Source organism: Sinocyclocheilus grahami, unplaced genomic scaffold, assembly GCF_001515645.1.
Source record: "Sinocyclocheilus grahami isolate Dianchi unplaced genomic scaffold, SAMN03320097.WGS_v1.1 scaffold248.1, whole genome shotgun sequence".
NCBI classification, from domain to species: Eukaryota; Metazoa; Chordata; class Actinopteri; order Cypriniformes; family Cyprinidae; genus Sinocyclocheilus; species Sinocyclocheilus grahami.
In genome coordinates, this window is record NW_015505427.1 from 1,055,853 (window position 1) to 1,073,274 (window position 17,422).

Genomic DNA, 17,422 nt, shown 5'->3' on the forward strand with positions numbered 1-17,422 from the left:
GCGTTCGTCACTTCTGAGCGGCACATGCGCAAAGCCGCCCTCATACGTCATTCCCCCGGAACTGCTTCTGTTTACAACAGTGAGCGCAAGCTACATTAAAGTGATTATTAAGTTTTGAATATAGATATTTTTCTTACAAAAACGCATCGATTCGCTACAGGAGGCCTTTGTTCACTCCCCGGAGCCGTGTGAGACACTTTTTTTATGGATGGACGCTTTTTATTTAACTTCTTTTGGACTGATACATGCAACACCCGCTGAGTGCCATTAAACATCTTGAAAGATCAAAGACAATTTTTTATATAACTCTGACTGGATTCGTCTGAAAGAAGAAAGTCATATACACCTAGGATGCCTCAGGGGTGAATAAAACGCAGCCTAATTTTCATTTGTGGTTGAACTAACCCTTTAAGTGTACTTAAGTGTTACTGCATTAAATATTGCAATCAATCAAAATGTTGTTTCTCATTTGATTACAGTAACGGGTCTGTGGTCGCAAATTGTACCCTCCAGTTCCAGACCATTTTTATCAACCATGTTGTGATCAAGCATTTGTTCCTGAGGGCCATAGATAATAACACTCAAGTGAACGGTCTTGCAGTCAACAGACAGTACACAGCTGGTGCGTATTCATCATCAGACCCATGCAGAATGTATGAATTTGCTCCCATTAGATTCATCGATGTAAATTTAAATTATTTTGGCCACACCAACATTCAACAAACACAGGTACAACATGGGGAATTTCATTAGTCCAACACGTTTATGTTTATATCTTGTAAGTCTGCTTCATGGTGTTTGAAAACCTAATTTTCTAACATAAATGAATTCTAAAATGTATATATTTTTCATGCAGAAACAGTCACACCTGCCTGGCTTTTTCCAAAGTCAACAACTTTTGCAGAATCTAGTGCTGAGGGTCTTCCTGGTTGGGCCATTGCATTGGTAGTGCTGGCATGCATCATCATACTGCTTCTCTTCATCATCTTACTACTGGTAAATACTTTACATTTACAAACTCACAAATTAACAGGACAAATGGTCAACACTACAATGTTGTGATGTTATCTAATCTCATTTCGGTCTCTCCAGATATGCTTTTGGTGCTGTAGGAGAAAAGAAAAAAAGGAAGAAACCCAAACCGTTGCTCCGTATGAGAGAACGTCTTTCAAAGAACATCTTGCCAATCCCACATATATGTCACACACACCTGAGAGGAGCCCCAACTACCGGAGCTTGGTAAGAACAACTTCATTTTATATGACTGTGATATAAAGTAAACTAAGTCAGCTTTTTTGTTATATTACCTTGGCATTACAATTCAGAAAAATATTTAAAGAAGTTCACTAAAAAAATGAACATTAGCTGAAAATGTATTCACCCTCTGGCCATCCAAGATGTAGATTAGTGTGTTTCTTCATGGGAACAGATTTGGAGTAATTTAGCATTACATCACTAGTTCACCAAAGGATGCTCTGCAGTGAATGGGTGCCGTCAGAATGAGAGTCCAAACAGCTGATAAAAATATCGCAATAATCCACAAGTAATCCACTCCAGTCCATCAATTAACATCTAGTGAAGTGAAAAACTGCATGTTTATAAGAAACAAATCCATCATTAAAATGTTTTTATCTTCAAACTGTTTCTGAAATATGAGTCCTCTATCCATAATACTGCTTTCTCAAGTGAAATAGTTATTTCATCTAAACCAGGAGAGAAATATGCACAGATCAAGCACTGTTTACAAGTGAAAACAGTTCAAAACAAACATGCGGGTGGATATAGATGTGAGAGGACAAAAGAGGATGGACTTTTTCACTAGAAGAATCTTTATAGATTTTGGCCAGAAGTTAAAGTTAAAAACATCTTAATGATGGATTTGTTTCTTAAAAACATGCAACTTTTCACTTACAAGATGTTAACTGATGGACTGGAGTGGTGTGGATTATTGTGATGTTTTTATCAGCTGATTGGACTCTCATTCTGACGGCACCCATTCACTGCAGAGGATCAATTGGCGAGCAAGTGATGTAACCTCATTTCTAACCTCATCTCCATCTTGGATGGCCTTGGGGTAAGTATATTATATGCAAAATTTTCATTTTTAGAGGAACTACTTCTTTAAGGCTGTGTGAGTGTTTCTAATACAATGGCTGAGGGAGCGATGGCAAATCATTCTCTTTTCTGACCACCTTAATCATTATCTTGATTATTCTTTTGCTATTGGAGTAAATCCCAGAAATGTGAAAAGTGTCCATTTTCGTCTACGATTTGTGCAGTTTGAAATCTTGGAACTGTCGCAAATGGTTTGAGCAATCAGATTATCAGAATATTTGTGTTTATTACTCACGTGAAGTGTATCTTTTATGCTTAGACTGGTACAATACTCTAGGGGAAAATAAATATACTTAAATGTATTTGAAATACATTTATTTCATGCTAAGTATACTACAAATACATTTTCATATTTATGTACTTAATAAAATACACTGCAATTGTACTTTTAGTATACTAAACTGGTATACTTAAAGTCTGCTAAATTGGAACAACTAATTGTGTGCTTAAGAGTGCGGAAGTAATGCTGAAGTCCAATTAAAGACTTACTGAAGTATATTTGATTGTGCTAAAGTGGAACTATTGCAAGTATGCTTAAGGTACACTTTAAATACACACACACACACACACACAGAAAATAGCATGTCTTGTCTGATATCCAAAATTACCCAAAACGAGTGTTTAACAGTCTTCTGTCAGTCAAGAAGTTGACTTTTTGTCAAAGTTGAAGTTGAGTTTATTGAGCAATCTTAGTTGCGTATGTCTCAATGTTTAAAGTGCGTCTAATGAACACAAATTCAGCAAGTAATGATATATCAAACGGATTCACAACAACATCCCATAAACCTTGGATTTCCATAAATATTCCCTCTTATCTATCTCTTATTCATACAAACAAAAAAGTTCAAGAAACCCCACAAGCATGAGATTGAACAACAATGGAAATGCATAAGCAAGAAAAATAATATAAGCATAATAAAATAAGTGAATAAATGATAAAGTAATTAAAATGATATAATGATAAATTATAAAAATTATAAAATAATAAACCATGTGAATGACTAATGATTATAAAATGATTATGTGAATAAATGATTATAAATGAATAAAATTAAAAAAAACATACACATTTTAATGTGAGGATCTAAGGATTCTTCACTAATAAGCAACTAGTTAATAGTGAGAATTGGTCCCTAAAGTGTTACCAAAGTAAACGCATGTTGTTCTTAAGGGTGGCATCTTTCTCCAACTTACCCTTTAGTTTTATTTTGGTTGTGCTTAACTAGGTTACATACACCAAAGTTCATGAAATGTGAGATATCTGAAAATTAGAAAGTTACAGAATTCATATTCAATTCAGTCCCACTTAACTAAATATTTCAGCAGGTTACTCCAAAGGCACTATGTCTTTATTTAGTGCAATTTTATTTCAGATGAAGAGTCTGTTGATTTTCTTAAAGGCACAATATGTACGATTTTTTTATTAAAATATCCAAAAACCACTAGAACAGTGTTATATATTTTGCTGACTTGTGTACTTACATTATCCCAAATGTTTCGAAGAATGTTTAAATGTTAACATGTTGTTAACAACATTGTTAACATTCCCTCATAAGTTTAAGATAATATTATATATATTAAGAACTGGTATAACCTAATAAAACCAGTCAGGGATCAGTAAATCAGTAAATCACCTACACTCAGATCCATATTAAATGTAATGGTAGAGTTTGTTTCTATAGCAGACATTTAGATATTTTAAGCATACTTTTAGGGCTATTATACATCATATAATATTTACACGTTTTAAGTGGTTCACCAGCAAATAATGAACAAATGTTACATGTAGAGGCATGTGTAAAAGATCATATAAACCTGCTTATCAGTGTGCTCCGAGTAATCATGCCAAAGCAGAAAGAAAACAACTGCAATCTCTGACAAAACCCTTGATACACTCTGCTTTCAACAGAATGCCAGTTATTTCATATACGATGTGTTTTATAAGTAGTCAGCTATTGTTTGTGTTTGATTTCCTATCTGAATGTCAGAGGTGCTGCGCCTATTCTATCTTTAGTAACAGTTTTGCGTCACAAGGTGATCAGTAAAAAGAAAAGTCATTATTTGTGGATTATTAATCAGAGAGGATTTTAAGCAGTGATATTTATACAGTCTGTTTATAAAACACTTATGGGAGCAGGGAGTTGTACATTTCCGATTCACACACTTGTGTAAAAGAAGTGTCCTTAATTTTTGATTAAATATACACTTCAAATGTTATAAGCACAGTATATATATATAAAAAACTGTACATGCATACACTGTAAAAGATGATTGTGATTTTAACTGTAAAAGACTGTAAAAATGCTACGGTAAAAACCTGTTAACTGGTTAACAGTAAGTTTCCATACTATATTCGGTGAATACATGTAATTACATTTAATGTGATTTTACAGTTACTGCTGTTAAAAATACGGTTTTTGGAAGTGAAAAATAAAAAGTCATTGTATAATTTACAGTGAAAAACCGTAAATTGACACTCCCAGAATTCCCTGCATGACACTTCATTTTTTGTTTATTTTGTTGAAATAACATGTTTCTTCTTAGTTTTTTCTTATCAGTTGTGTACATTAGGGTTTAATCTTACATGTAATGTTGTTAAGTTAATGTTTATTGCATTATTTCAGTATCATGTGTGTCACCATGATGGGGTTTAGTGTTTGTATGAATGACACTGAGCACCTTCTATATATTAGTATTGCCCTCCTCAGCTCGTAGAAAAGCTGTTTGTGATGAGCTTTGGTTCATCATGTAACTTCCTCATCACAGTTTTTGGTGGTTATCAGTGCATTACAATGGTTCAAAACAGATATTAGTACTTCAATATGTTGGTTTATTAACATTACATCAGTTAATGAAATACGGTATTTTATTGTGAATGTAAGTCTGTAAAACCTAAAATGTTGCTACCCTATTTCTTACAGTAAAGTTCTGGCAACCACAGCTGCCGGTATTTTACTGTAAATGTCACCGATTTTTTTTTACAGTGTATAATAGCCTATAATAAAATGAAGGGCCACTAAAGTGTACTTAAATAAAGTTCATTTTTATGACTGTTTGCTAACAGACTTTTAAAAAGTGCACTTTGCAATAATGGCAAATTAAAAGTTTTGCTTTACAGGATGTTTTAATTCCTGTTTTTGTTTTAATATATTTTTTTCATGCTTGAAAGTATTTAATTATAATTTTAACTGTGTTATACGATAAAACATTAAAAGTTACTATATTTTAAAGGTACTAAATTGCAACTTCATTGCAAATATTTTAAATACATGGCATACATTTAAGTAGAAATTACATTAAAGTCTAATTTAATTCATCTTAAATCCTTGTCAGCACATTCTTCAGTACACTTTAACTACACAAGAAAATACTTCAGTACAGGGAAGTTGCATTTAATACAAGTTTAAACTAAAATGTCATTTCATTAACTGCGATTGAATCAAATATGGCAAAGTGTTCTATTTTTCAAAAGGGTATATATAGCAATAGACAAATCACCTGCATGTGGTATGTTTGTTTGCACGTTTGCTAGATGCTTCAGATTGCTTGCGTTTGTTTTTAACACAATCTGTCTCTAAGTGTTGAAGAACACAGATACAATCTACTCATAAGCAATCAATTTGGTAATTTAAACACTAATGAGGAATCGATGAAGAACTTATCTGGCTGTTCTACTTTCTATTATTCTCTCCATATCAATCTATCGTGCATGTTTTGTTTTTTTTTGTAACCAGAGAATTTGAGTAAGATGAATCCTGGCAACCATTAACGTCCTACACAATCATAAGAAGAGACTGAATAATAGTATTAAAAACTGAGATTCTATTACAACATACAAATTTTAAAGCAATAGTTCACCCCAAAAAACTACAATTTGTTGAAATGGCACACACCCTCAGGATTGTTTTTTGAATTAGTTTCCTCATCAGAACAGATTTGGAGAAATGTAGCATTACATCTCTTGCTCACCAATGGATCCTCTGCAGTGAATGGGTGCCGTCAGAATGAGAGTCCAAACAGCTGATAAAAAAACATCTCAATAATTTAAACAGACAATATTAACTTGCTAAAAGTATCGACAAAAGTGTAAAATTAACAATAGAACAGAATAGAGTTTTGCATGACAGCAGCATGAAAAACACCAATTTACTGCTACAAGATTCTTTTTATACACTAAAAAGGTCAAAATGTGAAATATGACCCTGAACCACAAAACCAGTCTTAAGTGTCAATTTTTCAAAATTGAGATTTATACATCATCTGAAAGCTGAATAAATAAGATTTTCATTGACGTATGGTTTGTTAGGATAGGATAATATTTGGCCGAGATACAACTATTTGAAAATCTGGAATCTGAGGGTGCAAAAAAATCTAAATATTGAGAAAATCGCCTTTAAAGTTGTCCAGATGAAGTTCTTAGCAATGCATATTACTAATCAAAAATTAAGTTTTAATATATTTACGGTAGGAGATTTACAAAATATCTTCATGGAACATGATCTTTATTTAATATCCCTATGATTTTTTTTGCATAAAAGAAAAATCTATAATTTTGACCCATACAATGTATTTTTGGCTATTGCTACAAATATACCCCAGCTACTTAAGACTGCTTTTGTGCTCCAGGGTCACAAATAAGAAATAATAATCTCACATTGTTGGTGCATAAACGTGGTTTAATAAGTCCATTCAGCACCTAAAATACACTGCACTTCAAACACTATGAGAATGTGCTACAATGTCACACCAGTTCCTTTGATCCCCATCTAGTGGAAACTCACAGCAGCATGCTCAAAAATCACAATTAAACAAGAGGTGTGAACAGAGCAGAAAATACACAGATGTTGTGTAAAAGAGGTATACGAAAGTAAATCAACCGTAGAAGAGAAACAAAATGCTTTGGTTTCTTAGATCTGTAATAAAATGCTCCTTGGATTATGACTGTATTGTAACAAATTCAGATTCTTGAGAAATACTAAAAATGACAATCCGTGAGTCTGGTGAGTGAGTAACGTACAACAATAATAACTATTAGCTGAATTATTAAGCTTTGTGAAACAACAATGGCAAGCAAACAAAGGGTAAAGATGACGCATAAAAGCTCTATTCGAACTCTCCCCATTTAAACCTGGTTATCCTATCGCTCTCACTTATTTATTGGCGTAACGTACAACAATAATAACTATTAGCTGAATTATTAAGCTTTGTGAAACAACAATGGCAAGCGAACAAAGGGTAAAGATGACGCATAAAAGCTCTATTCGAACTCTCCCCATTTAAACCTGGTTATTCTATCGCTCTCACTTATTTATTGGTAATCGAAGGATACAAAATGATTATATGAAAGATGAAAGCATGGTTTCTCACACACAAAACCTCAACCTGCACTGAAATGTATTTTTTAGATGTACTATACTAGCACCAATGACATTAATCAGGAATATACAACATATCTACAGGGAACTAACTCATGCCACTGTTTGATATTAACAGTGAACACAACTTTTTTTTTTCTTTAAAAGGATGTACAGTAAGAGATCAAGCCCAACTTATCTGTTAAGATATTATTACTATTTTTCATTCTCTTGTGAGCATGGAGGTTCAATATAGATATTGTGTTATCAGATTACACACATTACTAACACTAAAGAGGCCAAACGAACTGTGGGAATATTTTACATTATGTAACATATACTAGCATATCATACAGAGAATTTTGTTTGTTAGTAGGTTAGCTCAATAGAAGTACTCATTATTGCAGATCAGGGGTGGGTTTGATGCCATTTTTCAATTAACATGATATTGCCCGCACTATAGTTTGTTGGTTGTAGATGACAGCTGACAATGATTTAAAGCTGTCTTGCATTAAATGGATCCAAATATGCATGCTTGCATTGTTTACATACATTTTTCCCTGCAAGATGTGCAACGTTTTTTTTGTTTGTTTGTTTGAGCTATGATTACATTTACACCAATCATAATGTAATTTTTTTTCAGTTGTTACTACATAAAAAAAGCCATTTTATAGCGATTGCACCTAGAATATTTCTAGCAAATAAAATATTCTAGATCTGTGCATTATTAGGGAAATAAAACTATATTCACTAATTTCTATGACTTTTTCAGGCCTGGAAATCACAATGTTCAAATTCCCTGAAAGTTTTACATGTTTGTGGGAAAGCCAAATACAGTTAAATTTCTAGCCTGTGCAAAATTTCATTCACACAGAACCAAAGCCTAAAATCGAAACATCGGTTTGTTTCATGCTACATTAAAGCTGTTTTGCCATTGCAAGCATCAATATACACAGCACACAGTGTAAACGATTAATACATAGACAGTGTGAATGATTAAATATATGCCAGGAAGAATGCAAGCATTCACCAATCACAATTCAATATGCAAATTATATGATGACATCTGTGCTGCCAGTTAACATTTAAGTGATTCTATCAAAAGAAGAATTATCTTACTTTTTTAAGGATGAAAGATAACAATAACAGATAAAACAAGCAAGGTGAAATTAGTGGTTCAGGCTAAATTAATTGGAGAAGTTTCAAATTGAGGGTTAAGTTTTGACCCTGAATATTTGAAGAATATCTGTGTGCTGCTTTGCAAACACTGTAAGTCTTCAGTTGTCAGACAAGAAGAAACTCTGCAGGTAATACAATATTAAAGCAATGGTTCACCTCAAAATGAAAATTCACTCTCATGTCTTTTGAAACCCACAACTTTTAAAAATGTTTCTTTAAAGATGCGGAATGCAAAAGGATAAAATAATAGTAGGATGTCTAAATTGCTCTTTTCATAACATGATCACAGTAGTCAAGCAATATGTTTAATAGATGACATAAATGTATGACTTCAAAAGACCTGGAATATAGTGCACAAGTTATACGAACCACTCTTGTTTTTACTTTTATGGTGATTTTTTTGTCCTTTTGGAGCTTGACAACCCAGGTCCCCATACATTTTCATTGTACCAAAGAAAGTCAGGTAACACTTTATTTTAAGGTGTCCTTGTTACACATTACATGTACTTACTATTATAATAACAATAAATTATGCATAATTACATGCAAGTAACCCTAAACCAAACCCTAATCCTAACCCTAACCATATAGTAAGTTGATGTAGTTAATTAATATTACTCAGTACTTAATTACTCTGTAACAAGGACACCTGAAAATAATGTGTAACCGAAAGTCATGGGTTTGGAACAACATGAGGGAGCAAATGAATTTCTATTTTTGGTTGAACCATCTTTTTTAAGTATGATGATAATGGCCTATTTTACAAAGCCCTATCATGTTGATTTCATACATCACTAAAATACAAAAACCCTTGCTGCTAAAACCTCACTAATCTCTACAATATACATACAGATCACATGAGCACAAAGCATCAAACATCTGTTAAAGAGTCAATGGGCGCCACTTGAGGTTCAGTGGGAGGGCTGGGGATTTCTTCTATCGGTTCAGATTTGGGTTCAGGTTCACGCTCAGGCATTGGCTCCACCTCTGACACCAACACTTCCACCTGTAGGGTTTGAATGAGTGGGGAAAAGCAGACGTTTGATTGGTTGACAGGGTCAAGAACTAGCAGAGCGTTAAATATAAGAAAGCAATGGATTGACTAGCTCTAACTTCACATTAGATGTTTTCCAAAACCAAGCAAGGTTGAATACCAACTGAAATCTGAAAGTGCTCCTGGTGTACCTGAGGTTGGCTAGGGGTGACGGCCTCGGGCTGAGATGGGGCAGCACGCTGTCTAAAACCAGGAAGCTGCGGAAAAACATAGGGATCACTGTATTATATTAGTTCATTATGAAGATTGTGAAGAGGAGATCACAAAATACAAAGAATACAAATACAAATATTTCTGAACACCACTCTACATGCTAAATTATTTTCGAAAAAGAATCACATTTATACTAGAAGTATACCAAATCTGTTACACTAATTATCATGTAATAAATACAATGCAGGGTTGGAAATTAATGGGGACTTGGGGCAAAAATGCCACCAAAATAAACTAAAACACCCCACAGATTTAACAAACGTGGCAAAAAATGTCTCTGCAGCATTAAACTAAATCTTATGATTGTTGTGATTAAAGTGAAATGCGAAATGACATGGAAAGTGTTGATTTCGTCATTACATTTAGTTCTACTTATGTTTCATCAAAGATTTAGTTGTACGTGTTGTTTTTCTGCAGTATTATGGCCAGTCACAGATGTTTACGAGTGCACGAATGGCCAATCAAAACCGCTTCGATTAGTGCTTCAATATAACAAGAGATCCCCTTCTAGGGAACTCGTGCTGCGTCCTCATAGTGTACGTTAGAGGAAGCATTGTATCGTTCCTTCTCAGGGAACCATGGTTACATGCGTAACCCGAGACGTTCCCCTTCTAGGGAACTCACGCTGCATCCTCTAGTGGACACTATGAGGACGCACGGTCTCCTTCCCTCTCAGGGAAACATGGTTACATGCGTAACCCAAGACGTTCCCCTTCTAGGGAACTCACGCTGCGTCCTTTACCGGACACTATGAGGACGCATGGTCTCCTTCCCTCTCGGGGAAACATGCAAAGCGCAATATGGCGGAATAGTCCTCCTTAAATGGAAGAGCCAACTGCTGACTGAATCATTAAATCACTGCAGCTGCCATTAGAAACTCTTTTTTTCCATAGAAACCTGAGAAACCGCGCTTATGGCTGCGCATTGGCTGGTCTAGCCTGAAAAATAAGCTTTTAAATGCTATTTGAGCATAATGAATTAATTTCTGGAATTACATTTATAATTACACTGTTGACCCATTCCTTACACCTTAACCCACCTTAAACCTACCCATACCACCAAACCTGTCCCTAACCTTACCCGTATCCCACCTCAATAGAAGCAAAAGTGTTTTGCAATACAATATGCAATGCTTGAAGTGAGCCGGTATGCACCGGTAGTGCCGAAATTTGCACCCTGCCAGATTTTGCACCCCCTAGTATTGGTAGGTTTAGGAGTAGGTGTGGGGGAGGGGTTAGGATTAGGGGTGGGGTTGGGATTAGGCAATCAGGTAGCGACTTCAACGAGGGGGTGCATAATCTGGCAGGGGTGCAGAATTCGGCACAACACCGGCACTTCTGTATTTTAGCCTTTAGCGTTTTTCGTGCGTACCGGCACTTCTGACATGTTGCCGGTACTCAGAGTCAAAGCGTCAGTATCTGGTGAAATAACAGTATATAAATCACACTACCAGGAGGGGTCACCTGTCATCTCGACAAATCGTGTGAATGAATGCAAGCGGAGTCGGTCTGCCGCAGGGGTTGTCGCTTTTCCACTGTCTGGCCAGTGCGAGCCAGGGCTAACAACGAGCCGGGCGGGGCCAATGCTTCGTTTCCACTGTCGGCAGGGGCGTGTCTACGTGGTGGCCAGGGGTGGCAACGGCCCACCCTGAAATTTGGCTGGCCACCCCAGGTGCCCCCCCACCAGATGTCTTGCGATAGCTTGTTTTTAGTAAATTTCTAACTGCATCTGGCAGTGGCGGATCCTGGCATGTGTAGGCAGCTGCCTAGGGCCGCTTTCTTCTCTTCTTTATACTTAATTTTAGGCGGTTTCTATAGTGTGATCTTAATGACAATGTCGAGAGCGCATAATGTTACGCGATCCATGTGCGTGAGGACGAATCTCTCCACTCCCAAGCGGATTTCCTTCACTCACACAAAACTGGACGTGTGCTTTTAAATATTGTTATTTTATGAATTGGCTCTGCTCTGTCACTGTCACTCTTTGTTTAGAGTGACAGAGACAGTGACAAATAATATATTTAATTATTTTACATATAATGAGAAAACACACTTGTTCAGTCACGGCTGCTCCATTTATTTGTAATCACAAAAATGCATAAAACAACGCAGTCCATTTAAGTCCAAAGGCATACACGTATAACACAATAGAAAAACATTGATAAACCCAGGTTTGCGTCAACTTCTTTAGAAAGATGGGAGAATTCATATAAATTTTCAAAGAAATAATATAATGTGAGGATGTTTGGGCATTGTCCTGTTTCACAATAGGCTACTGTTATCCTTTCAGCCAAATTGTGCGAGGTGCAAAAGCATGTCGGGACAAGTAGAATAATAATTACATACTAATTTGAATCAGTACATTATAACGAAAACAAGACCTTAAAAATGAAAAGAAGCAGGTTTTTGCAATCATTAATGGAAACTGATAAACTCCTGGAAAGTCCAAGGATCCAGTAAGCGAATTCAAACAGTTGGACAAACACAGCGCTAATGTAGAGAAAAAACACGGCCAATTTCACGTCCAGATGTCAGTAAATTATTCTTTTCATTGTGTATTTGGATTAAAAGCAAGAATGTTTTATAATGGACACTGGCTGGCTGAGGTGTTATGCGGTGGTAAGAAGTTTAGCGATTCTGAATGTATCCAGTGGAGGTTTAGTGGTTTTTGACGTCTCCCTGTGGTCCTGTTTGGTATCACAGCTTGACTTGTGGTTATTTGTATTGAAAACGTTTGTGTAATTACTGATTGATTGTGGCACTATACATAGCCTACATTGTGAATTATGAAAATTAAAAAAGTAGTTATTTAATATAAAAAATAAAAATAAATAAATAAGGGGGGGGGGGGTACCGGCAATTCTTTTTTTCCCACTTCAAGCACTGATAATATGAACACAATAAGTACATTGTACTTATTATTTGATGTACGTTCATAGTAGTTAAGGCCACCTAATATAAAGTGGGACTGAGGTTTTTGAGATTTCAGGATTTCCCCCATTTATTCAGATAGGACTGGGTCTTGGATGCACGAAATAGCTTCCCGAGGCATTGCAAATATGGCTGCTGAGTGAACAGACTTTCCTTGAAAGGGACTTTGGTGATGGGCAATATTTTTGGCTCACTTTCTATAAAATGTATTGCTAGTGTGAAAATACATTTTATTTTTCATCTTAGTGAGATGACAAATGTGAAATTAATAAATTATATTTATCAACATTAATAATCATTGCTACAATATCTACAGTAATAACCAACAAAAAAAATAATTAAAAATGTTGTTCCTGTTTTTTAATTTTATAATTTATATTTATAATTTATATTGATATTAAGCTCATATCATTATGCAACTGTTATGTAAATACATTACCAATAAAATGTAATTGGTAACAACTGATAGTATTCTGATTTAAGTATTTGACATGAAGACAGACAACACAGATACATTTGAAAATTAATTAATTTCTGACTCTCCCATACAATCACCAAAATCAACATACTCTCTCAATCCTACTATTTCATTGCGCATATGTTTAACTGACCTGCATGCCACCTTTAGCCAGAGCATTGAGTCCAAACAAGATGGTTACAATGCAGATCACCAACTCCACCACCAGAAACAGAACCAGTGTGGCCAAGAAGCCATCGATTAAGAGCTGACAGCAGCCAAAAGAGACAGAAAAACAACAATCTAAGGCATAATAATAGACACAGCCAACAAAGCTGACATGCTTGTCCACACGTTTGTAAGATGCCAAAGAGATTTCCTCTTTCAGTAAGTTACAAACATGGACAAGCACATAGGCTAAAGCAGACATTGTTGAAATATTGAAAAAAGATTAGCAAAAGAGCGACCATCTGAGTTTTCATAGCACATCTGCAAATAATTAAAGGTATCTTTCATTCTGAAGCATTTTCAGACAACTGGCCCAAAGTGCAAAACTGACAACACAATCTTCAAAATAACCCACACCCTGCTATCACATGCATTCACTCTCCTTCAAATATACACAAAGCTACTGGTCATGTTTTTTAAAATGTTTTCCTGAATTATAGACTGAATTCAGACAAATTGGACCAATTTGTGTGATGCTGTCACACTGGTGACCCAGTTTACCTGAATTAACATACTACGCCTTATGCTTGAATTGCCTTAAAACAACAAAAATGTCCTATTCAATTTACCTGTTTTTTTCTTGCATTATCAGCATATAATTAAGCACATTCATGTAAACAAAGGCAAACATAAAGGTAAGAATTACTTACTTTACAATTTCTCTCGACAGTATAAGTGCACTTCCTGTAACAATATTGTTGCTTTGGAAAAGCAGACACAAAAGACAAAATTATGTTGAATTTTGTAAATGCAGCTATAAAGCTATTATTCATATACAAATGTAGCTGCAAGCACACCCAATCAGCCAATCAATTTAGAAAAACTGTTACAGTTTTTTGGCTTCCTTGACAAACGACAGTGCCCTCAGAAAGGTTTTGGACTTCTGAGATTGGAACAAGCCCCATAGGACATAGACATAATTGGACAGCTAATATTAAAGATGTTTCTTACTGAAAGAAATTATTCACTTTTTCCCCAGATACCTTTTGAGTTTTTAGTTGGTGTCAGACCAAGGACCCTGATTTACTAAACAGGGCAAATTAGCACGAGAGTGCAATCCCATAAAAGTGCTGATGGGAGAGGGAGGTTAATATATGCTGTTTCTGGATGTTAAATGATGATGGAAATACCAGTAAACTGACTTGCGCAGGGCTGTCCAAACTCAGTCCTGGACGGCCGGTGTCCTGCAGAGTTTAGCTCCAACTTGCCTCAATACACCTGACTGGAAGTTTCTATGCCTAGCTTGAATAGCTGGTTCAGGTGTGTTTAATTAGGGTTGGGGCTAAACTCTGCAGGACACCGGCCCTCTAGGACCAAGTTTGGACAGCCCTGGACTAGCGCATACATTATTAAGTCACCTTGCATGATTCATTTAAATTCACTGCGTTTTTAATGTTTTTAATGCCAAAAGAGGGTTAGTGCTGGTGCAAGCTGTTAGTAAATCTTGCCCAAAGAATGTCAATGTGGCTTGCCATCACTGAGATCAAAACATAAAAAAGAAGAAAAAACCCAGACCAAAGAGAACTTCAAACCAAGAAAACAGCAATATTCCATCTTAATATCCCATTTTATAATTTCTTAGTAAATCTTGCCCAAAGAATGTCAATGTGGCTTGCCATCACTGAGATCAAAACATAAAAAAGAAAAAAAAAACCCAGACCAAAGAGAACTTCAAACCAAGAAAACAGCAATATTCCATCTTAATATCCCATTTTATAATTTTATATTTTAGCTTTCAAGACCATTATGGAAATTCTTTTCATTTTCCATTTTAGATCTAAAATAATTAGTGTTTAAAAACGTTTCACTTTACTGTCCAAATACCTTGAAAGGGCACTGATTTGATTCATTTTCTCCTTCATTGGAAAAAAAAGTCTGTACCAAGTGCAAAGGGTCTGTATTCTACTCTGTTATAAATATATTTTAAGACAAAATGTACATTACAAAGCAGTAACAAATTAATAGGAGAGATGTGAAACTATCATTGTGGTATGCCAACAGCTCATATCTATCTATATATTTCAACACTTAAAAATGATAAACCAATTACAATTATACATTCCAATCGAATTGCTTAAATTTCTTTCCAATTTAAAGCAATTTAATAAAGTATAAGTTGCATATACACAACCCCACATCAATTCAGAAGTCAGTACCCCAAGTAACAACATTACCTGTCTTTTTTCTCTGTATATTTCATTCAAAAACTTTAAATTCATTCCAACATAATCCTTCAATACATTAAGCTCCTACACAGGCTAAAAAAAATTAAACAGAAGGTCTAATCAAATGGTACGTATAATTTTAATGTAAGGTTTAAGCAAACCAAAATTATACTATGAAACAACTTCCAACTTTGAAAGCACTAATTTGACTTGATATTAAAAAAAAGCAGACAAACAGGTCTTTACTGAAGATTCACAAAAATTCTTCAACCATGTGAAGTATACGAACCTGACTTTTTGACAGACACACATTATAACTGAAACTTTTGAAGGTGCTATGTTTTGCACTTCGGTACAGTCCTTTGAAAAGGCATCAAGGAAATTGCTTGAAGAAAAAACTGTAACAAGAAAGTTGATGTGGCCAGTTCCTCACATCATCGCCCACTTACAGTGTTTTATCCTTCCCACTGCACCCAAAACTCACCCACATGCATTCATCATCAATATACTGTATGTATACATATCTACATGACTATGTTTAAATGTGCAAACCCATCTTCCCATAATGCAAGGCGCTCAGCAGTAGCAGATGTGTGAGCTCACCACAGCATAGATCTCCAGTCTCCTGCAGTGCTCACAGTGGTACGTGTCCTGACGGTAAGGCAGGTGACGGGACAGCAGCCCAAGAACAGCAGTGGAAAACGCTGCACTGACCAGGTGAGCAACCAGTGTGGCTTTCACCTTCACATGGTGGGACAGAAGTTACTGTGCAGCTCATATAACTCATTTCCTGTCATTTGATAAAACACTGAAAAATTAAAGCCAATGCAGTACTGAGAAAATAAAAACTGAAATACAATGCCAGTCAACATACTTTTTTTATTAAGATTATTTTCCACAGTCATCAAACTATGAGAATGGAAGCAAATGGGAGCCTGGGAATTATGTAAGGACCAGACCATAACTCTCTTGTACTTCTCTCTTCTTCTTTGTATAGATGAAAGCTCGACAGGTTTCAAGTAGTTCACATGAGTAACTTATATGTAATTATGCGAATGTTGGCTCCAAACCAAACACATCTCCTGCCAACCTGCTACCAACTTTCACCAACTGCTGAGACCATCACAACTTTCAAAAAGCAGATGAAGACACACCTCTTCTGCAAGCACTTAACTACCACACCTGAACACACTCTTAAACTAATGCACTTAAAAAACTGTTCTCTAGCTTGCGTCCTAATCTAGTTGTCTTTTTTCAATCCTTTATGCATAAGCAGTAGGCATTCTCTATCTGCTCCAAAACCAAACTAAACAACACAAAAATAAAAACAAGAAAACAAAACAAACACCAAACATAACAAAAACAAAACAACTTTTAAGAAAATCAGTATTTATATTTTTCTACAAAATTAATTTCAAACATTTATGCATAAACATTAAGCATTCACTATCTACGGAGCCCCGCACATGACATGCAAGAAAAAATTAATAAATCGTGTGAAAAATTTGCTAATTCGTTCTCTCGGTTCATAAATCGTGTGCATGATTTAGCAAATCGAGGGAACGAATTAGTAAACCGTGCACACAATTTATAAATCGAGGGAACGGATATGCCAACAGCTCATATCTATCTATATATTTCAACACTTAAAAATGATAAACCAATTACAATTATACATTCCAATCGAATTGCTTAAATTTCTTTCCAATTTAAAGCAATTTAATAAA

General features: G+C 35.3%; 1 protein-coding gene and 1 long non-coding RNA gene across 2 annotated transcripts in view; one reads left to right on the forward strand and one right to left on the reverse strand.

The window, feature by feature from the left end:
• The window catches only part of LOC107598229 (mucin-1-like), a 6,936-nt gene extending 5,987 nt beyond the window's left edge, over positions 1 to 949 (forward strand). Inside the window, exon 8 of the mRNA XM_016289508.1 lies at positions 857 to 949. Within this exon, the coding sequence (XP_016144994.1) occupies positions 857 to 949 (93 nt within the window). The remainder of the gene's footprint in view (positions 1 to 856) is intronic.
• An 8,312-nt stretch (positions 950 to 9,261) lies between these two features.
• LOC107598239 (uncharacterized) lies at positions 9,262 to 16,488 on the reverse strand. Its single transcript, XR_001610536.1, has 5 exons — positions 16,299 to 16,488; positions 14,181 to 14,231; positions 13,457 to 13,570; positions 9,834 to 9,899; positions 9,262 to 9,654 (listed from the first exon to the last, which is right to left on the reverse strand). It is a non-coding gene; the product is annotated as an uncharacterized lncRNA (long non-coding RNA).
• Positions 16,489 to 17,422: the final 934 nt, after the last annotated feature.